The sequence below is a fragment of the Notolepis coatsorum genome (assembly GCF_963971535.1).
Source record: "Notolepis coatsorum genome assembly, chromosome: 10".
Lineage (NCBI taxonomy): Eukaryota > Metazoa > Chordata > Actinopteri > Aulopiformes > Paralepididae > Notolepis > Notolepis coatsorum.
In genome coordinates this window covers 54,960,199-54,986,227 of record NC_140174.1, presented here as the reverse complement: position 1 = coordinate 54,986,227, position 26,029 = coordinate 54,960,199, and the positions used below count along the sequence as shown (strand labels likewise).

The 26,029-nt window shown below is 43.5% G+C and overlaps 1 protein-coding gene across 1 annotated transcript in view; it reads left to right on the top strand.

The window, feature by feature from the left end:
* Positions 1-26,029, top strand: part of LOC311235078 (vesicle-fusing ATPase-like) — a 147,740-nt gene that overhangs the window by 55,202 nt on the left and 66,509 nt on the right. The window contains exons 3-8 of the mRNA XM_084322423.1: positions 12,251-12,347; positions 14,137-14,176; positions 18,418-18,584; positions 18,923-19,030; positions 22,843-22,918; positions 25,081-25,236. Coding sequence (XP_084178549.1) covers positions 12,251-12,347; positions 14,137-14,176; positions 18,418-18,584; positions 18,923-19,030; positions 22,843-22,918; positions 25,081-25,236 — 644 coding nt within the window. The remainder of the gene's footprint in view (positions 1-12,250; positions 12,348-14,136; positions 14,177-18,417; positions 18,585-18,922; positions 19,031-22,842; positions 22,919-25,080; positions 25,237-26,029) is intronic.

Here is a 26,029-nt window from a genome sequence, read left to right as displayed (position 1 = left end):
TGCGGCTGTCCTCAGCCTGCGGGGATCTTGGGTTCTGCAGGTGGATAGTATTGGACGCGCAGGCAAGCGCAGTCGTCCCACGTCCCAAATGAAATCCAAGGAGCGCAAGCGAGCGGCAGCGCGGGCAACCAACTTGTGTACCATGGGCTGCTGTTCCAACGCACTTGTGTTGGGCTGCTGTTTCACAGAGAGGGACCCTGATGTAAACAAGACGAAAGTCTTTCTCTGGTCTGCATCCCCTTAACAATTGTGTGTATTGAGCTGTACTGTATTGTACCCATTCTGCAATCTGTTAATAAAGTTTTCAATCAATCAATCAATCACTCGTGTATAAACAAAGCCCATACAGTTATGAAATGCGCTGAACTAGAAAGCGTAACGTTATTATGTTTCGCGTTTTTAACAACCAACTACCAGATTCACTCGTGTATAAACAAAGCCCATACAGTTATGAAATGCGCTGAACTAGAAAGCGTAACGTTATTATGTTTCGCGTTTTTAACAACCAACTACCAGATTCACTCGTGTATAAACAAAGCCCATACAGTTATGAAATGCGCTGAACTAGAAAGCGTAACGTTATTATGTTTCGCGTTTTTAACAACCAACTACCAGATTCACTCGTGTATAAACAAAGCCCATACAGTTATGAAATGCGCTGAACTAGAAAGCGTAACGTTATTATGTTTCGCGTTCCATTGATTAACGCCATTACCTGCTGTGCTGTAGGAAGCAGAGGTACAGTAAGTTACAGTAGGTGTAGGTTACATGTTTAATCAAAGCCCATACAATTTTTTAGATGAATGATTGTGGATATAATATAGAAAACACATCATTATGATATTGTCAGAGGGAGAGGCATGACTTCGCGACAGCCATATTAGACACTCACTGTACATCAGTGTGGAACTGTAACGTTATATGTTATTTCGCCCGTGGAGGCTGCTGAGCCTGAAGCGCCAGCGGGGCGACGCGGTGGTTTATCCCCGGCTTCCGTGCGCCGCCGCCGGCTTGATACAGCTTCAGCAGCAGCAGCGGCGGTGCTCTGTTGTAGGAAGCCCTTCAATGACAGCGGCGCGCTCTCATATTTTGCGAATGCATAAACTATATCTTAAATTATGGCTATGTGTCTAATATGGCTGTCGCTTATCAATGACTTCGCGACAGCCATATTAGACACATCGCCATAATTTAAGATATAGTTTATGCATTCGCAAATATGAGAGCTCTGTCATTGAAGTGGGTGGTGGCAGCATTACTAACAGTAGCGATTTTTATTGTTTTTCCCAACATAGATAGGAGGTGTACTGTATGTCAAATGTCGTATTAAAGGCAACCAACTTGTGTTCAGCTTTTCGTTCAGCGTTTCTCTGATTGGCCACACGGCCAATCAATCAATCCACTAGCACACGCCCTTGCGGCAAGAGAGACGCGGCAGGAGCGCTGGTCGAACCAGCGGTGTTCTGTTGTGTGACTGTACTACAGCGGTGTTCTGTTGTGTGACTGTACTAAACTCTTCCACCACATGACCGACATTTGACATACAGTACACCTCCTATCTATGTTGGGAAAAACAATAAAAATCGCTACTGTTAGTAATGCTGCCACCAGCGTGAATACTTTCGGCAACCAACATGCCCTTCCGCGTTGCTCTGATTGGCCGAGCATGCGCATGAGCCGCCGGAATACTAAGCTCCCCCTTAACGCAATTTATACAAATGGAAGTATTGATTACGCCGTAACGAATCATTAAAAAAATATACCGTTAACTGGAATATGTTGTGCCTTTACACATATGTTGGATTATGTCATTGGTTTGTCATGACAAACCAATAAAAAATCGCGATTTACCCGGTGGCTACAACAACACACAGTACCTACATGCATCATTGTTTACAATGAACGGTGGGGCTAATCTAAAGGACTGGACACGGACGCGTTAAACAGCAATCAATTAATTTAATATAACAGTCCGGTTCTGTGTTTGTTTGTGTCTGTTGGTGAACAACTAACTTTAGGTTAGTTAGGTTGTACACACATGACTGCGTAGCACAGCGGAACAACAACACCATCATCAAATTTGCTGATGACACAGTAGTGGTGGGCCTGATCTCTGCCAACGACGAAAGGGCCTACCTGGAAGAGGTAGAGAACCTGTCACAGTGGTGTCAGGAGAACTGCCTCTCCCTGAACGTCAGCAAAACAAAAGAGATGATTGTGGACTTCAGGAGGTCGGGGGTCAAGGACTACAGCCCCCTCAGCATCGACGGGGCACCGGTTGAGAGAGTGAACAGTTTCAAGTACCTCGGAGCCCACATATCCGAGGACTTGACATGGACCACACACATTGACAGTGTTGTGAAGAAGGCACGACAACGCCTCTACTTCCTCAGGCGCCTAAGGAAGTTCCAAGTCAGTCAGAAGATCCTTAGGAACTTCTACTCATGTACAATAGAGAGCATCCTGACCGGCAACATCACCTCCTGGTTTGGGAATAGCACTGCACAAGACCGTAGCAGACTACAAAGAGTGACACGTTCAGCCGAACGCACAATTGGAGGGGGGCTTCCCACCCTCCAGAACATTTACAACAAGCGGTGCAAGGGGAAGGCTAAGAGAATTATTAAGGACTCGAGCCACCCGAACAACTGCCTCTTTGAACTGCTGCGGTCAGGCAAGCGATACCGGAGTCTTAAGGCGAGCACAGAAAGACTCAGAAGAAGCTTCTATCCCCAGGCCATCAGGCTGCTAAACGAACAATAATCACTATGCAACAACCATCAAATGCACACAGCACACACACCCACACGCACACTCACTCAAACAAACAACACACTGCAGCACCCACTCTCCACACTTTAGATCACACAAACACACTTACACTTTATATTTATTGATAAAGGATTTGCATTACAACTCGTACACCTACTGTGAATTGTACCTAAATTGCACCTCGTCCCATTTCTCCATTTCTGCCTTGCACTATATAGTATTGTATATTAGTACACTGCACAGTATTGTATATTGTATGGTAACTACGTCTATTCTGCATCGAACATTGTACATATGTCTAAACTGAACACTGTGACCTCATTTTTTTTACTTCTAATTTTACTATGTTATTTTATTTCATACTTATCTTGTCTTGCACAGTCTCTGGAGCGCAACAGTAAGAAGCATTTTGTATAAAAGTATTCTGTACTTCTGTATGACAACTATTAAAGAAACTTGAAACTTGAGTTTAACGCGTCCGTGTCCAGTCCTTTAGATTAGCCCCACCGTTCATTGTAAACAATGATGCATGTAGGTACTGTGTGTTGTTGTAGCCACCGGGTAAATCGCGATTTTTTTATTGGTTTGTCATGACAAACCAATTACATAATCCAACATATGTGTAAAGGCACAACATATTCCAGTTAATGGTATATTTTTTTAATGATTCGTTACGGCGTAATCAATACCTCCATTTGTATAAATTGCGTTAAGGGGGAGCTTAGTATTCCTGCCTCTGAGGAGCGCGTCGCGGCTCATGCGCATGCGCGCGCTCGGCCAATCAAAGCAACGCGGAAGGGCATGTTGGTTGCCGAAAGTATTCACGCGTCCTGGTCGTTGTAAACTGTGACTCCTACTGGTCGGGCGGGGCACCTGTTCAGCAGGGAGGGGATCTGGGGGAAATAGCATGAACCAGGTGTCAGGTGAAAAGAAGCGTCTGGCGACTCTACATGTATCTGAGGAGGCAGGTGGCAGTTCTACACCCTCCCCAGGCTGACAGTGGGGCAATGCACGCAACAACCAGGAAGGGAAAAAATACAGAAAGCCCAAAAATAAATAGAATAAAAAAAAAAATATATATATATATATATTCTTTTTCTCCTATATATCTTTTTGTGACCCCCCCCAAAATAATTTTGCGACTCCTTTTTGGGTCCTAACCCGGTTGAGAACCACCGCTGTAGTGTACAGCTGTAGTGTACAGCTAATGGGGATTTCAATACATAAATAAATAGATGAATAAATAACCCATAACGAAGGTTATCCTATAACCCTAGTTATGTGAATATGGCGAGCGCTCTGCTCTATTGGAACTGTCCCTTTAATCATATGCTATCATGAAAACTTTCAACCACGTGCACGCACGCACCACACCTGCCTGACCACGCCCACATCCGCTCACATATAAGCGGGGTCATGGCCATACTACCAGCTCCTTCCCCAGTCTTTCACCGCCGAAACGGAAGACACATGGGGTCCTCAGTGAGTCAGAGCAGAGCGCTCGCCATATTCATATAACTAGGGTTATAGGATAACCTTCGTTATATTTCATTATGGCTTTGCGCTCTGCTCTATTCGAACACAAGAGTGGAGCAGAGCGGAAAGCCCGACAGATGTACCTGCTGAGGTCCCCTACAACCATCAGAATAACGGGGAGGATCGCGGGGTCGGGGTAAAAAAGCCCCAACCCCGCAGCAAGGCCATAGCAGCGGGGCGCGGAGGAGGCCCCAGCCCCAGGCCACATCCTGGGGGCCAGGCCCCCCTGAAAAAGAGGCCTGGCGAGGTCAATGAGGCCGCGGCATTGAGACCCCACCAGACGGTCACTGGTGACACCACCCCCCACATCGCCAGCATATCGGACAGGGCCTACAACAGGTGAAGGCCCTTCTCCACCTGGCACGCCGCTCCGAAGCGCTCCAAGGAGGCTTCCCCCCCACAATGTCGTGGGGCCAGCTGGAGGTTGATCCCTCAATCCAGGCCAACGGGTCAAGAGCAGAACCCGACCTGCGCCCGGAGCACTGCGGACTAGACAGGCGCCTAAGGGGCTAACTGTAAGAACAGTATCCCGGCGGAAAGGGTGTTCGGCATGCCGTGCACCATGTCACAATCCCATGGGGTCACGAATAGGGATGGGTACCTTTCACATTTGAACCGGTACCGGTACCTGTGAATCGATACCGGTACCCAACGGTACCTTTTTTCGGTACTTTAGCCTCAAGAAATTAAATTTACCTCAGTCGTAAAAAAAAAATCCAAACTTCAAATAACTACAATTTCGACAGTTTTCGGCTTGTCATTGCTCCAACTGCTTTGTTGTTGAATCAAGTCAAATCCTAGGTAAGCATATATTGTGCGTGTGAACGTTGACATGAAAAGAAAAAAGTAAAAAAAAAAAAAAAAAAAAAAAAAAAAAAAAAAATTTGGTTTCTCACTTGATTCGATACTCGGTAGTACCGACGTGTTTCGGTTCGGTACCTCAAAAGTACCGAATTCGGTACCCATCCCTAGTCACGAACCTCGCGGAGTCGGAGTCAACCAACTCCGCCAGCGAACAGATTCCACCACGAACCCTGACCCTGCCAATTCATTAATCCCGCAAAGTCGAGGTTCAGAGAGAGAGTTTGACACAATTAGCAGACGTCATGAAACATGCGGGGGCATACTCTCGGGCAGCCGGGGTCAGACCCGGGCTCAACCGGAGTGTCGACTCTGCTACCAACACACTGGGGAGACAACCACCCCCCTAAAATGGTTGCTCCCTTAACCCATTAAGAAACCCCGGAAACATAACTGCGCGTATACACAGGCTATACAATGCAGTTCAAGGTGTTTCAGGTTTAAAAAAGGGTTAACCCAGGCCAACAGGTCAACGAGGGCAAGGCCCGACCTGGGCCTGGAGGACCGGGACCTACACAGGGATGCATAGAGGAGTTGACAGAAGCAGCCTCCCCGACAGCCCCCTCCCATCCCCGGTTTAGCAGGGAGGGAGGGGTGAAACTAATGGAGAAGGACCAACCCACCTAACATTGTGCAAAAAGGTACAACACCGAATGGACCAATGCACACCACTGTTAAGGGCAACTCGTAGTGGCATCTATATGACACACACATTCATGACATCAACCCCTGTGACGTCCGGCCCGCCCTGGCATTTTCCCCCCGGAAAAGCTCAGGGTCCTTCGGGGTACCAGAACTTGTCTGCGCCCCGGCGGACAACGGGTTAAACTGATCCGGTCCGGCACGACCAGAACAAGTCCTGTGCCCTTGTCACGCCGCCGCCCCCAGTCCTAAGAGGGGGGTAGGTACGTGTGTCGATCCAAAACATCACAGGGGGCGCCACCAGTTGACAGAAGCAGCCTCCCCGACAGCCCCCTCCCATCCCCGGTTTAGCAGGGAGGGAGGGGTGAAACAAATGGAGAAGGACCAACCCACCTAACATTGTGTAAAAAGGTACAACACAGAATGGACCAATGCACACCACTGTTAAGGGCAACTCGTAGTGGCATCTATATGACGCACACATTCATGACATAAACCCCTGTGACATCCGGCCCGCCCTGGCATTTTCCCCCTGGAAAAGCTCAGGGTCCTTCGGGGTATCAGAACTTGTCTGCGCCCCGGCGGACAACGGGTTAAACTGATCTGGTCCGGCGCGACCAGGACAAGTCCTGTGCCCTTGTCACGCCGCCGCCCCCAGGCCCCCCCTGCCAATGTTTGATCTACTCCATCATCTCCCCCCGGAGATGTATGCGAGTCCTTGAGTCTAACCTAGTGCACTGGCACTCTGTAGAGACAAAAATCTCCTTCCCAGCCGACCTCATAAAAAACGCAGCTTTATGATGTTGGGCAACCAAGGCGCGCCGGTCCCAAAAAGCGGATTCAATCATTGAAAAACACCCTGGGCCAGCACTGATCGGTCTCGTAAGACCAAACGCTGTTTTTTTTTTAAAATTTAAATATATATATTTTTGAATCCTCTCTTTCTCCGATTTTCCTCTGTTTTCGCCCCGTCCCAGTTTTTTGTCGTTGTGCCAATTTCCCCCCTCCCCTACCTGGTTGTTGTGCGCATGTTCTCCTACTGGTCGGTACAAGGGAACCTTGAAGTCATCTGCACGCTTCCTCCGACACTTCCTCTTTTTTCACCTGGCAGCGACATGACTTGCCCTCCCCCTAGGGCATAAAAGAAAATATTGTTTGTTTCCTGTTGGTTGTCAGTTAACACTTTGGTTGCCTAAGGTTAAATTCATGATATACCATAGATTGCCAGCGCTATTTGTCTATGGAGAAAGTCCCCTTCTTTGCAGGGCTATAACTTTTTAAATTCTATTGCTACATTGCCATTATTAGGGCCCATTCAAAGTCCTATATGTATTGTTCATTGTGTAGCAACGTTAAACTTTTTCATTCACATATTCATAGTAAAGTATGGTCTAATGTATAAGTATGTTTTCATCTCTTTCTGCAGCTTTCTCCAGAACGTGATATATAGCCCCAAATGCATTATATTGATGATGAAATACAGTTTGATGGCAATCAGCGCGATATAAAAAATTCCAACTAGACGTACTTCTAGAAGTTACTACACGTCATCTGATGTTGACCGGACGGGCGAGGGGGCGTTTATAATTCCGTGGGCAGCGTTATACCAATCATCTAATGTGGGTCAAATGTTGATAATAGCAGTTAGTATCGAAGACAGTAACGTTACACGCTGAAACTCACCCCAGTCTCCGCGCGCCGTTGGGCGATCATCGTCGAGTAGAAATCTTATCATTATGGGATATATTTTTACCCGGTCCATCTCCAGCTTGTATAATGGTATATACGTCCAAATCATGTTGTTTATTGAGTTATTGCCAATCGATCACCGTGTAGCGTGACGAGCCAGAGTCCCATGAACTATAGCGAGCGCCCGGAAGTACTACGGTCGTCATGACAACCTCTATTCAACATCCTGTTTGGCGATTGCGCCGATCGGCCACCAGATGGCGCTCCTGAACCGCCAGAGAGCTCAGTGGGTCCTGCTGGTGGATCTCAGGCCAGCGGAGGGGACATATGAATCCGATCGCAGATTTTTGAAATATTGATATAAGGACGCTGTACAGCATCCCCCGGCAACTTGAGCATGGCCAGCAATGACGTGAAAAGACGTTTCATGGCAGTCAAAGTGTTAAGGCCATGGGTAGGTAGGGAATTTATTTTATTTAATTTTATATTTTATTCTTTCCCACGTCGACTATGGATAGGGAATTTCTTTATTTAATAAAAATGTTCACAACAACATGGATGCATGTACTCTGCCAGCATGTTTAATATCCATAATATTAAAGGTTTGACTAAGATTTTTATGAAACTTTATTGAAAAAAAAAAAAACTTTATTTTTTAATTTTATTTTTTTTTATTTTATTTTTTTAAAACTCATAAAATAAATTGGGTCGCACCTAAATCGGCAGGGTCGGTCGGCAACCGGAAATGATTTTTTCTTTTCTTTTAGGCCTAACCCAGCCAAACGGGTTAGTATAGCGATCAGCCCAAGCCTCAAGCAATGCTGACTCCGGGAGTCGAGACCGCAGCCTCTTGCATTGGTGACGAGCGCAATCTCCGCTACGTCACCTGACCGCTATGACCAAACGCTGATTTATGAAACAGCGTGTATGCGCGTAAAGAACCCGAGAACAGTGACAGCGAATTTCTAACAAGAAAGAGCCCCACAATGTTTCCCCTTGCTGTCTGGGACGAGCAGCAAGAAGCCGGTACTAGAGACACAGACACAGGCTCTTATACGACGAGCCTGGGAATAACAATCGCGTCAATTCTGCTCTTTATGTAAGAGGGGAAGACAGCGGTTTTCCCAGAGAGACCTCAACGTGAGTAAAACAATTAGACAAAGTAGACAAAACGGCCCAATATACACTACTGTTTAGAGAGCAGAGCAGAAGGACCAATAGACTCGACTGCGACGCAATCCTTTACAATGACAGCGGCCTGTAGCACAGGCCCTGTAACTCACGGACATGTCTCTTGGCCAATAAGAAAACGCGCCTGTGACGTCTTCAATGGTCGGGGAAATCCCATAGGTAGAAAGGCACAACCTCTCGGCCAATCAGTTTCGTAAAGGATATAACTATATCGGGGGGGGGGGGGGTTCATTTGTCCACCCCCCTCAACCACCTCACCCCTGATACGACGCAATAAAAAAGCAGAGCCGTGACACCAGTTGCATAGCGCGCTACATGAAAGCACATACACCTGTAGAGTAATAGCTTTACATCTTGCACGCCAACCACAGCCGATAACCTCGTTTGTGTAAAAAACGGGTTTTATCCACGGCTCTAGCTTATGTGCGAAAAACTTGCCACTCGCTATTTTTTAACCTTAAAGGATAACTCCAACATTTTGGGAAATTTGCTTATTTAACATCTTCCCTGGAGTTAGACAAGAAGATACATACCTTTTTTGTCTCTGTGCATGCATTTAGCTTAGGGAACAGACGCTCCGTTAGCATAGCTTAGCTTCATCATCTGGTATGTCATAAATGTATAGATGTAGCAGTACTGACTATCTGTATGTCATGTATGTCATATATGTCCCGATGAATTGAAAATGGGGGACCCTGATGTAAACAAGACGAAAGTCTTTCTCTGGTCTGCATCCCCTTAACAATTGTGTGTATTGAGCTGTACTGTATTGTACCCATTCTGCAATCTGTTAATAAAGTTTTCAATCAATCAATCAATCAAACTGGAAGTGAGGCGGGACAGTACCCCGACGTTCCCTACAGGTTTGTTGATATTCTCATTCCTTCAAAGGATCTGAACCGATTGAAGTTTATGGATACCATGACTTAAAATCCTCTTACCTTGACTATTAAAAGCCTCCCCAATTTAGAAAACAGTAATCCAATGGCTGGTATTGATATACTGCACGCTAACGGAGCTAACCAGCAACCGGACACTCAAGCAGATAACGAGAGCAATGACTTCCTTTCTGGGGGGTTTCAAAATAAAAGAGCGACGTCTATAGCAGCGGAAAACGTTTATTTTGTACATTATCTAACGTTAACACGAACCTAAACTAACGTTACAACTAACCTAAAGTTAGTTTAGGTTCGTGTTAACGTTAGATAATGTACAAAATAAACGTTTTCCGCTGCTATAAACGTTGCACTTTTATTTTGAAAACCCCACAAAGGAAGTCATTATATTTGCTTTACACATCCTGTTCTGCGTTAGCTCCGGTTAGCTCCGAGCGTCCACTAGTTAGTAGTATATTATCAATACCAGCCATTGGATTACTGTTTTCTAAATTGGGGAGGCTTTTAATCGTCAAGGTAAGAGGATTTTAAGTCATGGTATCCATAAACTTCCATAATCCATAATATCAACAAACCTGTAGGGAACGTCGGGGTACTGTCCCGCCTCACTTCCAGTGATGAAGCTAAGCTATGCTAACGGGGCGTCTGTTCCCTAAGCTAAATGCATGCACAGAGACAAAAAAGGTATGTATCTTGTCTAACTCCAGGGAAGATGTTAAATAAGCTAATTTCCCAAAATGTTGGAGTTATCCTTTAAGGCGAGACACCCCAGGTGAATAGGCAAATATACTTTTTTTTTGTTGATTATGAGATTTTGTTATATTTTGCGTCCTAAACATGTCTTCTATGAAACTAGTGACAATAAAACATCAATAACACACATTTAGTTGTTTATTTTACTTCATTTTGCCTTATTGCATCCATACATGTGCACATATTTAATGGAAAAGTACCTCATTTGCATATATAAACATAAAATTCAGAAAACTTTAAATATATTTTTTCTTAGTTTATATGTACATAACAAACTGGGAAAGTTTCATAGTGATATCTATTCAAATATTGTTTGCCTTTTAGGGGGTACTACACTGTACTACACTGTTTGTAGCCTGTGTGTAGTTCTGTTCAGTTCAATAACATTATTATTATTATTATTATTATTATTATTATTATTATTATTATTATTATTATTATTATTATTATTATTATTATTATTATTATTATTATTATTATTATTATTATTCAGTTATCAGCATGTGTTTAGGTTGTCTATTACTAATGGTTTGATTAGGTATTGTGTTTGTAAATATCTGTTTAAAAAAAAAGTACGGCATTTTACAATACAGAACTTTGAAGGCGTTGTCCCAAAAATGAGTTTTAATGAGTTTTTCCTCATACTCTGAGCCAGAAATCTCCACTTCAGTAGCACTCACATACACCAAACCTTCCAGTTCTATTCATATCTATGTTCTGAAGGTATTTACAGAAGGGTTTGTTGATATCGCATTCATACCCTGATTTATATCACATTTTATTCCTAAAAACATGGCGAAATATGGAATTTTACCATAAAAATGGACTGAATGGAGTATTTTCTGATTTATGGAGTGATAAAAAGAGATATCCAAAATCCCCTCTGTAATAACCTTTGGCTCTAATATGTCAACAAAATGAAACTATAATTTTGAAAATGGCTTTATCCAATGTTCAGATTTCTGTCCTGGAATTATATGCAAATTTGTGCATATTTAAGTAGATCATGCCTCATTTGCATATTTAAACATACAATTTCAGAAAACTTGTAATACAAAAAAGTCTTGTCTTAATATAAGTAATCAACTGGGGAAGTTTCATTGTGATATCTATTAGTTAAATGTGTTAACCTATTCACCTGTAGTGTCTCGCCTTAAGCAAAGAAAAAATATCACTGAAGAGAGGGACTTGGTTTACATGCAAATCCTTGGTTTACATGCTACATATGTACAACTCTGTAAGCTAACAATAGCACACCAGTTGCAGACTCAAATGCTACATTTTACCTAAAATGTATTTACATGAAACACACACAACTCTCATCATACAATGAAGACGTGAAGTTCACTTTTACCACGTAAGAAACAACACTGGCTTAGGTAGAGAGAAAGGACATAAGCCCTTGGCTAAGTGCTAGAACACAGGTGGCGCTGGATGAGAGTGGCCAGGGCGCGTTGTTTCCCCGCAGCTATTGCCTGTAGCTGCGAGAGATGCAGGATGGCTCCCGTCGCCTGGGCGTGGAGGTACCTCTGATTGTCATCCAGTACCGCCCCGCCCATCAGTCATCAGCCCTGACATGAAGCGCGCTAGCTGCGCGATGTCGAGAGAGAGAAAACAAAAACACTGTCAACACAGCTCCTTAACTATACTTTAAGCACTGAACTTGAAGAGGTGCACTGTAGCACGTACTTCACGGTGGTGAAAGTAGGGAAGGAGCTGGTAGTATGGCCATGACCCCGCTTATGTGAGCGGATGTGGGCGTGGTCAGGCAGGTGTGGTGCGTGCACGTGGTTGAACGTTTTCATGATAGTATATGATTAAAGGGACAGTTCCAATAGAGCAGAGCGCAAAGCCATAATGAAATATAACTAAACGTTATTCCCCTCTTTTTCTGATTCATCTCGTTGCAGACATGTGACCGTGCGGAATTTGACTCACAAGTATGTCTTCACAATTAAGACCCACAACAGTGTTGTCCCTGGGACCATCGCCTTCAGCTTATCACAGGTAGGCCAACCTTTCTCATGTCAAGCTCCCACTAACTCCCATCAGCTCTCACAGGGATAGTGGCACCCAGGGACAGGGTTTTGACAAGATTTTATGGATATGATTTTATTTAGTACAGTATCACGGTACTGTCTATATACTGTAGAGTGAAACCTTTGATCAGAATAGTCAAATGTTCTCCTTATCATATTAAAGATGATATGTGCAACATTTTCCAATTAATATTTTGTTTGCATTCTGCCACAGAAATATCATGAGAAGAAGCAGGGAAATGTGATTTAGTTGCAGTAATTGGTAGCGCCCCAGTATTCAGCAGTTATTGCTGGGTGCAGCGCCTGCAACCAATCACAGAAGTTCTCCTTCCCCAAGACAGAATTAGAAAAAGTTGCTTATAGCATCTTTAAGTTCTAATGAATGAAATGAAAGCGTTGCTCATTTAGCTGGGGACTCCCTGCAGCCCCTGGTGGGTCCCGGACCACACCTTTAGAAACGAGCTACCAGACAATTTGTCAGCTGTGCTTAAGGAGAGCAGAATGTCTGTCCCCTGTTCCTTTTCTCAGTAGGAATGTACATTCGGAAGAGTTCATGCACAAATGAATGATCAAAGTTAATCAAGCCTAAAGCCATCAAGCATGTTATCTAACAGCTAAATGTCTGTGTCTTTCTCCCAATAACCATTTGTTGAAAAACTGTATTAAACACACTTCTAATTTCTATTTTCTTATTGTTCTAAATTGTTCTCCACACTCCACCATCTATTCTAAGAATCCTTTAGGAGACATTTTTTTTTTTTTATTAAACATTGTTTAATTTAAGCAGCTAATAACACAAGCTTATTCCTTAATCTAAATTACCATTAATCATGAGCTTATTCCTTTATTCTAAAATTGTGTTGCCAGCGTAGCTCATTTGTGATATTCTTAGTTATTAATAGGCGATACTCACAGCTATGCACTCAAACGCCTGTAAACACTTGCATTGTGTCGAACGCACCTACCGGTAGCTGTTGTGTGTGTGCAGCCCACGTCTTTAGTCTGTATGGTTTCTAGAAATGCCTCACTGTGTCTGTTTAACCTCCAATAATATCAACATCTGAACTGACTCTAGAAGCAAACGTCCACCTGAACTGTTTTGCTAGCTTGTTTTTTATGTGCCCTCTGCATGCGTCTCTTCTCTCTTGTCTCAACCTGTCTTGTCGATGCTTTCTCACCTTTTGACCCTTCCGTCTCTGCCTGCTCTTCCTCCGTCTGTAAACTTGGCAGCCACATCGCCACACAGGTACTACGGTAACCTCCTCACGACGCTCTTATTTCACAACAAGAATTGAAACACAGATTTTTATTTTACTATTTTTTTTATTATTATTATTATAATTTTTTTTGTACATCCTCATTTGGATTCACATTTAGTTTATGTTGGGAGTTTAATTGAAATCTAAAGACTTTACACGTGACTTACTCTCTCAGCACCCTAGAAGACATGTTGTTGTGAAATAAGACCGCTTTCCAGAGGAACGTTACATCGCTGTCTTTGTCTGACACTCCTAGTGATCTGTGTTTTAGCTTAAACTATAGCTCTGTTGTGTTTTCTACCTTTTGTATTATGAGATCTATCGCAGCCGTGTTGCTGGGCAACCAGATGGCTTATATAGGAATCTTTATTGTCCTTCTCTATCTATCTATAGCCTTTTGTTCCATAGCTCTGACTCATTACAAAGAAAGAACTTATGCCCCCCGGGAAATTGAACTCACTGTGTGTTTACCCTTTCACTGTGTGTTTACCCTTTCAGCGAAAATGGGCCGGCCTATCCATCAATCAGGAGGTGGAAGGTAAGGAGACTGGAGATGATTGGGGTGGAATTATGAATCGATTCGATTGTACCTAAAGTCACTCAGCGTGGCAGGCAGGCCCAACACCTTAAATGTTCCATATGATTGGAAGACCCCTATAGATTTAGCCAAGACTCACGCTGGGGGCGCCCGAGTGGCGCACCACGTTACTGTGCTGCAGACCTACGCGGTCGACCCGGGTTCGTCTCCCGATCCCGGACGGATTTGCAGCATGTCCTCCCCCCATATCTTCTCCCGTTCTTCCTCTCCTCTGCTCTCTGTCGGTCATGTCTGACCAGAATAAAGCTGAAAAAAATGCTAAAATAAATCTTTAAAAAAAAAGACTCATGTCTTTGGCTAAGTGGCGCAGTGGGCAAGGCACTCGCCACTAACGCAGGAGATGCTGGGTTCGAGCCCAGCTCTCTGCGTTGCTTCCGGCTTGGCTGGTCGTTCATACTAATACAATTGGCAGTGTTAGGGGGTAGGAAAGCCGGTGGGAGGGGATCGGACGTTGTGGACAGCGACTCCTACAGGTCGGTTGGTGCGCCTGTACAGCAGAATCAGGAAGTATCGGGGGCAGCGTGAGCCTCCCACGCGTTACTCCTCGCCACTGAGAGATCGTGCTGTACAGGTGAAAAGATGCGACGGCTGCCTCCTCGTATACCGGAGGGGACACGTGATGCAAGGCTTCGTCCACATTGCAGCCGACCAGTGGGAGGCATGGTCTAGCAAAGTTCGAGACAGGGGAGGGAAGAATTGGATAATACGAAATTGGGATGGGAGAAAAATAGAAAAAATGGGGAGAAAAAGTAGATTAAAAATAAATAAAAAAAAGACTCATGCTGGAACATTATTGGAAGACACCACTGATTGTCCCAAGTATCAAGCTGTCTCTCTGAGCCCTGGCGGGGGGGGGGGGGGCATGATTACTATTGATTGCCATCGTTATTGCAGCGTTTGTTGGTCTGTTCCTCTTATCAGCGGGACCAACTATAGCCTGCAGTACCACAGGCCTATCTGTAAGGGGGGAAAGACATCAGAGTCTCAGATATAGTTTCCGCCCTGTGGTGGAGCACTGCAAATGAAACCCCATCAGTCTGAAAAGGTTTCAGTCGTGTCTTCCCTCTGCCAGAAAAAATGCCAATTAGATGAAGCCTCTTGATCTTCTTAGCTTCTTTTAGCTTCTGACTGAGGTGTGTTGGGGGGGGGGGGGGTCTGAGGGGGTGGAGGACAGGGGGACATGAAGAAGGATAATTCATATAATATAATGTGGGAGGCGACACCACTACACATTGGACTTAAAGCTTGGCCATGTGCCAGAATAACTGTCTGTGTTCTTTGATGTATGGCACATAACGCACCGCCCCTTTGGGCCACATGCCCGCTGTGACAGCCCCCCCATTATTAAACTGCCTGTACATCACGAGTGAAGAGAGAGAGTCAAAATATGATCCTCTTGAGTAAGAACAAAAATAAATAAATAATGTGCTTGGTGATGCCTTAAAGCATGTTTTTTTGACAGGGGCCTTATTCTGACAATGTGAAAAAGCCCAGGTTTTCAATCGGAACAAAAAGTTGCAAGACGGTCCTGTTTTTCTCCTTTCATCAGAAGTATGATCTGGCCCCTCCTACGGCAGCTCTCTCCAAGCTGTCATTATTACACCAGGGAGTTGTGGTACAGCCAGCTAATCACGCCACCTAATCACACCCCGCAGCCCAGGTGTCAGATTCTGCGTTAAGTGTTGTGTAAAGTGTCCTAAATCAAAACCTGACCGTGGAATCGAGAGCTGCTAATTGCCTAATTTCCATAATAATCTGAACATGCAGCCATTTGAGCAGAGCAACATGTACCAGAGTTCATCGCATCTAATCTGCCACCTGCCTGATGAGTCTGCTGCTCTGTCGGGCATGAAGACCTGAGTATCGGGGTTTCTACCGTGTTAGAGAAGCCAATTAGACCTCCCATTCTCATAGTTACAGGATGACTCTGCGCTGTCTGTTGCGTGAAAACCTTGTATCGCTGTAAGGGTCGACTTTTCAGGAATTTACAAAAGCAACCTCATTTGCAGATTGAACATTTTTAATAAAAAATGTAAACTGAAGTAAAAACATGAAACTTACCAAAATTGTGAGATGCAAGGTTTTCACCCGACTCCAGTGACATGTACTTGTGGTTTTTGGATTTGGGGGCTGGGCTACAACAAGCTCATTCCATGCTAATGAGTTTATAACAATCATAGTGAAGTGAAAACAGAAGGTTTTGTAGATACAGTACGGAATTCTGCCATCCGGACACATGCTATTTGAAATATGATTATAGAATATAGAATATCAGGCCTATAAATTACCTTATTATGGCCAAGTCGCACATCTATGGATCGGGCCAAATCTCCCCTTTCCAATGGCAGAGTTCAATCTGGATTTAGTATCACCAGGCGTGCAGCAAAAACCGTGAATGAACTGTAACTAAGTACAGTTACTTTTTTATAACTTATAAAATATAAGGCGAAAAAGAAGTCAGATGATCGACAGGGGCTGGCGTGAGCTGGGAAGTGTATTTATTTATTTTTATTCGAAAGCCCATCGAAAGCCCTGGGTCTCTTCTCTCAAAAGACTACACTCAAGTTAGGTTGCGCCAAATCCTCGCGTCAATCCTTGCCTTTTTCCGACTGGATGCCCTGAGATTTCTATAAACTAATATTTCACTAATAATACTAAATCATTGGTAAACAAACATAGTGCTGGGGCGGCTAAGTGGCGCAGTGGTCAAGGCGCTCGCCACTAATGCAGGAGATGCTGGGTTAGAGCCCAGTGGGAGGCATGGCCTAACAGCGTTCGAGACAGGGGAGGGTAGAATTGGACAATACGAAATTGGGATGGGAGAAAAATAGAAAATGGAAGAAAAAGTAGATATAAAAAAAACATAGTGCTGAAAATAATATAAAATATACACTTTGACTGCTGTTTTGACAGGGTTAGGGTATTTAAAAAAAAAGAACGCAACATTAATTCATACATTCTGTAGAGATGGATTTATGGCATGATGTCATTCTCGTACCAGTACCGGACGCGTGTAGCTTTATGCCAAGCAAGCAGTGCAAAAATTTATCGTAGTGGCATGCAGTAATGCGCCTTTCATTTTCCGCCGCCCAGCGCCCAGGTCGCGCGGAAATAGGCTGTCTATTGCCATTCTCTTTGACAAACTCTAACCTTAACCAGCTCCTTAACAACGCCTAAACTTAACCGTTCTAACCTTAACCAACTCCGAAACCATGCCTAACCTTAACCATAGAAATTATATTGCCATTCTCTTTGACAAACTCTAACCTTAACCAGCTCCTTAACAGCGCCTAAACTTAACCGTTCTAACCTTAACCAACTCCGAAACAATGCCTAACCTTAACCTTAACCTTAACCATGCCTAACCTTAACCGGCGAAATAACCTTAACCGGCGAAATAATACACGTTAAAAAAAAATCACGTTAAAAAATATTTTCGATGGGATTCGAACTCGCCAGCAAACAAGCCATAGGATCCACAGCCATGTGTCCTTGCCAATTGAGCTATTGGTAGATACTGAATAAGGGGCGGTGACTTATATATATTGAGCTCCGCTCAAGGCGGGATCTCATGCGCATGCGCGGGCACCTCGCGCGAGCACGCCGGCGCACGCACGCACCTGAGCGAGCACGCCGCCGCCGGTGCACGCACGGTAGCATTTGTCTGAAAAGAAGGGCGCTTTACCGCACTAGCGTGCGGTGACGAATGCGGAAGCATTTTTGCACTGCTTGCTTGGCATTAACGTACAGGCGTACCGGACCGCTCTGGCTTAACAGACTGAGGTCATTTTAGGGGAAGATATTTAGTAAAGTATAGTATAGTAGAAGCTTAGTAAAGTAATATAAAGTCGTATATGCTCCCAAAGCAGAATAGAGGAATAAGTCAGGTAGGATGGACACACACTACAAGATTATAACCATATTTATCTTAAATTACATCATCCCACACTAGTCTAGAAGGTTAGGGTGAAAACCATTCATCATAGTTTTCCTCTGAGGATTTCCCAGAGCACTCTAACTAAATTATTCTTTATAGGGACAGCCACTTGACAGCTTAAATGAATAAGTTCAACACATCTCATAGACGATGACCATCACAAGTCAAGAAGTGATGCAGATTGAAGAGAGACACATTTTCTCAGCTCAAAATGGACATGTCCTTTTGTCCCCTGTCCCCGTAGTGACAAACTACAAGTTTGACAAGTCTAAGCAGTGTGTCGGCACCATGACAGCAGAGATAGACTTCTACCAGAAGAAGAGCGTGGACAGCAATCCCTACGACTCGGACAAGATGGCTGCAGAGTTCATCCAGCACTTCAACAGTCAGGCCTTCAGTGTTGGCCAGCAGGTACTGATGAAGCCTCAAGCATTACCTGCAGAAACCAGGCCTATTTAAGATATTCAATTTCTTTAAATTAGATTAGGTTCATGTACTATTTTAAGTCTATCAATACTGTATACTATTACTTGATTGATATTACTTGATTGTAAATTACAAACATATTTCCATTGTGGTCCTTGATGGAGTGCTATCTTGGTCAGTTCTCCTGGTTCAATAAAGGTTCAATAAATAAATAATACTTGGTTACTTGCTGGCTTCTGGTATTAATTCCCCACTATGAATATAATCCTATGTCTGTCTCCTGTGTTTTGTCCTTCTTCTCCCTGTATGTGGTTGTGTTCTAGTTCGTTTTTTGTTTCTGTGATAAGCTGTTTGGCCTGGTGATAAAAGACATGGAGGCCATGGACCCCAGTATACTGAGGGGAGAACAGGGTTCCAGCAAGAAGCACAAGGTACCTGGGCCCTCATTTATCAACAATGCGTAGAAAGTGTTCTATTTTCGTTCTTAACACTTTGAGAGCCCACCACATGATAACACGTGTTATCAGCCCGCCCCCTGAATGCCCACCACGACAATTAACGTGTTATTTTTTTATTAGCGATCTGAATTCATATTTCATCAACGGAGTCCCCCGTTGGTAAACCAGCCCCATCAGGAGCTCAGATGTGAAAAAACCGCCCCCTATCGTCTCCCAGATGGTAATGCACCCTTTTGGAATGGACTCAATGAAAATGGATGAGAAAAGAAAAATCCGGAATCCACATTTTACTTCTCAGGCATGTACCCTGAGCCGATCGGATTCATTGTGGACCATCAGAACAGCGTGGAATATGTGTTTACAGTATGTAGCGTTGGATCAATAAAGCGATAGGTTTTTGGAATGGCGATCAGGAATTGGAATGATCTTTTTGGAGAACATCTGACCTGAGGTAAGGAATCTATTTGACAAGTCTTGGGATAATCGGAGTTGTATTCGCTGAGCTCTCAGCGTTCAAGTTTCAAGTTTCAAGTTTCTTTAATAGTTGTCATACAGAAGTACAGAATACTTTCATACAAAATGCTTCTTACTGTTACGCTCCAGAGACTGTGCTAGACAAGGTAGTATCAAATAACATAGTATAGCATGTAATTTAGAAGAAGAAAATGAGGTCACAGTGTTCGGTATAGACATATGTACAATGTTCTGAGTTACCATATAATACAATACTATGCAGTGTACTAATGTACAGTACTATCTAGTGCAAAGCAGAAATGGGATGAGGTACAATTTAGGTACAATTTACAGTAAGGTGTACGAGTTGTAGTGCAATCCTTCATCAATAAATATAAAGTGTGGGGAGTGGGTGCTACAGTGTGTTTGTTTAAAGTGGGTGTGTGCTATAAAGTGTGTGGAGTGGGTGCTACAGTGTGTTTGTTTAAGTGAGTGTGTGCGTGTGGATGTGTGTGCTATGTGCGTTTGGTGGTTGTTGTTGTGTAGTGTTCATTCATTGTTCGTTTAGCAGCCTGATGGCCTGGGGATAGAAGCTTCTTCTGAGTCTTTCTGTGCTCGCCTTGAGACTCCGGTATCGCTTGCCTGACCGCAGCAGTTCAAAGAGGCAGTTGTTCGGGTGACTGGAGTCTTTAATGATTCTCTTAGCCTTGCCCTTGCAACGCTTGTTGTAAATGTTCTGGAGGGTGGGGAGCCCCCCTCCAATTGTGCGTTCGGCTGAACGTGTCACTCTTTGTAGTCTGCTTCGGTCTTGTGCAGTGCTATTCCCAAACCAGGAGGTGATGTTGCCGGTCAAGATGCTCTCTATTGTACATGAGTAGAAGTTCTTAAGGATCTTCTGACTGACTTGGAACTTCCTTAGGCGCCTGAGGAAGTAGAGGCGTTGTCGTGCCTTCTTCACAACACTGTCAATGTGTGTGGTCCATGTCAAGTCCTCGGATATGTAGGCTCCGAGGTACTTAAAGCTGTTGACTCTCTCAACCGGTGCCCCGTCGATGCTGAGGGGGCTGTAGTCCTTGACCCCCGACCTCCTGAAGTCCACAATCATCTCCTTTGTTTTGCTGACGTTCAGGGAGAGGCTGTTTTCCTGGCACCATCCCGCCAGGACCTTGACCTCTTCCAGGTAGGCCCTCTCGTCGTTGGCAGAGATCAGGCCCACCACCACTGTGTCGTCAGCAAATTTGATGATTGTATTGCTACTCCGCTGAGCCACACAGTCGCCCTATGTGTGTGTGTGTGTGTGGGCGATGGCTTTGAGGAAATCAGAGAATCGATATTTCAGATCGCCTATATAGCGTGCATACGTACACATATACTATCGATAATCTAGTGTTTATTTGAAAACGATTCATAAATAGGCCGAACGCGTGGGAGAAATACGCGACAGGCTGACAGACGTGTACACGCTACGGTGATGTCGGATATGATATCTATTAACTTAAAGACCATTGCTGCCTGGGCAGCGCAAACACTAATAAAGACCATTAACCACTGTTTGGCGTTGGTGTCATTAATAATAACCATGCTGGAATATGAATGCCCTTTTTCGTTTAGTTCTTTTAAAGTTCGATTACCCAGGGATTAAAGTTCTCCGTCAATTTGATTCCAAATCGCGACGGATTTTCCGACAATTTTCTACCTGCATGGTTTAATATGATTTGTAGAGGCATACAATCTATTTTGATGTCGGTATTAGGTATAGCCTATATAAATTATATATGCATAGCCTACATTATGCAACAGTAATTTGCGCATAACGCAGCATGGCACAGACATGTCACACGGAGCCCCGCGAAGCATGCATACAGTAAACTAACTTGATCGTTAATATAACTGTTGTCCTTGTATCTTTACGCTTATGAAAACATTTAATAATATTTATAGGCTATATGCCCTCGTTTGGCCATAATAGCCTATTCTCAAATGGCCAAATCTCCTCGCTGACGGACCCATGTATAGCCTATATCATATTCCTATATGTCTCCAAGGAATTGTGGGTCTCTGGGAAGAAAGGGAACCCCTGCTATAGCCTATCCTTTATAATGTTATATGCTATTTTATTTACAGTAGTCTATTTATGATTTGTTTCCATAGCCGGTCTCAGTTATGCTGTGGCTGAGATGGGTCGGGATTAATGAAGCTGATAGGAGACTGCTTCTCGGCTATACGAATTAAAGCCACAATTGAAAATAATGTACTTCCTTCTTGACAATAGCATATACTATAACAATAATACGAGAGTACAAGAACAATGAATCTCACTGCTATGTAGCCTACGCCATGTATAGACTGCCTATGTGATCAATAAAAACGCGAACTTGAATTCCATCATCATATTTATATGTTGTGTCTGTCCACTATGTTTGTTACTTTGTTACTTCCCCCCCTATGTAAAGCGACCTTGTGTCTCTTGAAAGGCGCTGTATAAAATGAAGTTATTATTATTATTATTATTAATATTATTATTATTATTATTATTATTATTATTATTATTATTATTATTATTATTATTATTATTATTATTATTATTACCGGTATTATTATTATTACCGGTATTATTATTATTATTATTATTATTATTATTATTATTATTATTATTATTATTATTATTATTATTATTATTATTATTATTATTATTATTATTATTATTATTATTATTATTATCATCACGTCTGTGCGGGAGCTCACAAATAGACTGTGTTAGTCTCAGTGAAGTTTCAACGGAGGTCATCTATTCTAACCAACAAATTGAAGTGACCAATCTTATTTGGAAACATGACACACAAAATAATAGTATTTCCCTTTTTATTTTAAACAATATTTAATCTTGTTTGGAGGTGGGTGTTCTGCGTCTGCCCCCCCCCGTGCCAAACAAGCAGGCCAACCTCTTGTTCGCGCGTGAGCCCGTTATAATATAGATATACGCACAAAGTCAAGCACACGTTCAAATTGATAAGTTGATAAGCACACACTTTGCTTAGAAATGATCGTACGCACATATCTGTGCGTACGCACCATTGATAAATGAGGGCCCTGGACACACACACACACACACACACACACACACACACACACACACACACACACACACACACACACACACACTGTAAGGTGTTATCATTCCATTGTTTCCCCAGTTGTAATGCACTAATTAAAACAGCAGAGATTGATTGTTGTGGTTGAGCCTCGATAGGTTTGCTAGGTAATTATTAGCACTAGATTACTCATTGAATACTCTTGATGATCACCTTTTATTTGTTTGCCCTCCATTACAGATTGAGATTGGTTTGTTGCTGGGCAACAGCCAGGTGATGTTCGAGAAGGCGGAAAGCTCATCGCTAACCCTGGTTGGTGAGTGTCGGCAGCAGGCCTCGTTAGAAAAGCACGTCACCAGGGTCCTTAACTAAAAGACATTCTTGGTAGAGTAATAAGACTCTAAAAAAAAAAAAAAAATTACTGATTGACTAAGATCGACTAAGACCAAACCCACAGAATAATCAACTAAGAGCGGACAGCCCTACAGGTCACTACATATCATATCACATATTTGGGGGGGGGGGTTCAAGGAACAAATCATTTACATTATCTCACAAATAATTTTTCTTTAGGCTGTTAAGTGTTAGGTAAGCCAAATCACACAAGTAGTTTCTATGATTGAAACCAGTTTTATTTCCATATCTTTGACCTTGGTGGGTCTAATCAGTAGAGACTCCCCTACCGGCCCACCGACCACATCTTCTAGTATTGGCAGAGTAATGTACTTAGTCTCACTCCATTACTGTTCTGTTGTAAGTCATAGCCACCAGACCTGAGAGCACGTGATAAATCCACTGGATAGAGAGCTGCTGCAAACACATTAGGCCTGGCGCGTCGGCTTAATGAAGCGAATGTGTTTACAAGGCAAAACAAGTCTCAACCCCGACGGGCTCATCAGTATCCGGGCTAGTGTGTGGTTCACAATAATACCACAAGGGGGCAGCCTGTACACATTTTGTTTGTTTGGCCTCCTCTCTTCTCTATTTCAGATTATTTGGAAGATGTAGCCGATCATCTTTTAACAGAAACTGGTTGTTTAACCCTTTCACTACCACACTACTGTACCAAATGGTTAACCCTTTCACTGCGACAATACAGAAAGTTAACCCTTTCACTACCACGTCTGTAGTATGGTAGTGAAAGGTTAACCTTCTGTAGTGTGGCAGTGAAAGGGTTAAAGTTGAGGATGTATTCTGCTCATGCATGAATTTCAATATAGTAAATTCTGTAAAAAAGGAAAGAAAGGCAAACATGCAGGACAAGATATTCCTTTATTGATCCCGTTGGGGACGAGCCACGTGTTAAAGGCAGAACAACTCTGTGTTACATTCTGTGATATTTTCAGATTCAAAGGATGACCACAAACATCTGCTTTCACTTCATGTCACAGTGAGGCTATTTTGCATCCCTCCTAGGAAGTACAGATTCATTAATTTTGGGACACAAAAGGATGCAAATTTAAATAACTCATAATTATTAACTTTTTCTTATTTTCAAAGAAGAATGAGCGGTTCACTCCCCTTAGCATTTTGAGACACAGGAGAGTAGGTTCAGATGGGATTCGATCGCAGGCTAGCAGGGGAACATGCATGTCCAACAAAGGTGCATCCTAAAGGGGAACATCACCCAATTTTTTGTATTCATACATACAAGATTCAGACATCTTTTGTCTTGGAAAGTCCAAAAACATGAATGAACATGAACATATTTCTCCCAAATCCAAATAATAGAATGCTAGTAACTAGAAACTATGGTGCTTCTAGGCTTAACTCAAACGTGTGATGTCATCAGGTACACAGTCCAGAGCTGCTCCATAGACAATGAATTGGGAGAGATGGTATAGATGACACTGAGAGCACCCAGGGGAATGTTCTCCATATACACGTACATTTTCTGTTTCAGAACAAATACTCACAAATACTCAAACAAACATTCTGTGGGTCCACAAAATCAGTTTCCCATTCAGCTCCAGACTTTATACCTATGACCTCACAAGGTTGAGTCTTAGTTCTGTGGTTTCTGACTTTGTGAGAGAGTAGCTTGTTGATGTGGAATCATTTGACCAGATTATTCACAGAGGCGGACGAGTCTTTGATTAAGTATAGAGTTTTCTGACAGATGGCATGTTACAACGTGGAGATACCTAGGTTACAGCAATGGGCCCTATAGCCTAGAATAGATATACAGGAGAGTAGACAAAACAAAGTGGAGCATTGGCGTACATAATATCAATTATAGATATGATGTACTGAGAGATATGGACAATGATATGAAATAGATATGATTGGGAATGACATGGAGATATAAGTGAAGGCTGTGTGTGTGTTAGAGAGAGAAGTGTGTTGGTAAATTACTCATGTTCACAAAGGTTGGTTGCTAATTCTTACTTTGCCGTGGTGTCTGCCTCTGACACCCGACATGGTCTCTGGACAACCTGTAGTTATGTACTTCTGTCTTATTGCTCTTATTGTCTCCAGGGAAGGCCAAGACGAGGGAGTCTCGCCAGTCCATCATCAACCCTGACTGGAACTTTGCGAGGATGGGCATCGGGGGCCTGGATAAAGAGTTCTCGGACATCTTCCGCAGGGCCTTCGCCTCCCGCGTCTTCCCCGCAGACATGGTGGAACAGATGGGTGAGCTCCTCTCTCTCTCGCTCTCTCTCGCTCTCTCTCTCTCTCTCTCTCTCTCTCTCTCTCTCTCTCTCTCTCTCTCTCTCGCTGTCACACTTACTGTCTTTTCATCATTCTATCACTTTCTTCATACTTTACTTTCACTTTTTTTTCTTCTCGGATGGATGCGAGTAGACTGTATATTTTCGTACACATGCTTGTTTTGTTTTTTCCCCTCTTCATTCTCAAATTTGTTCCATAACGATACCAAAGTCTGTTTTGAAGAGAAGTTAGTTGGTTCACAGTCATCTTTTTTTTTATCCACTTTTTCTCCCATTTTTCTATATTTTCTCCCATCCCAATTTCGTATCATCCAATTCAACCCTCCCCTGTCACGAACGCTGTTTCTTGCCTCCCACAAGCCGGCTGCAATGTGGACTAAGTCATACATAGCACAAGTCCCCTCCGGTACTTGAGGTAACAGCAGTCGCATCTTTTCACCTGCGCAGCTCGATCTCTCAGTGTCGAGGAGTAACGCATGGGAGGCTCACGCTGCCCCCGACACTTCCTGATTCTACTGCGCAGGCGCACCAACCGACTTGTAGGAGTCGCTTGTTCACAACGTTCGATCCCCACCCTTCAGTTTTCCCTCCCCGTAATACGGCCAATGTGTATTACTGCGGACGACCAGCTAAACTGAAAACAATGTGGAGAGCTGGATTCGAACACGCGAATCCTAGCGTCTCCACACTGGTGGCGAGTGCCTTGCCCACTACACCACCTAGCCGCCTACGGTTCACAGTCATCTTAACAATGT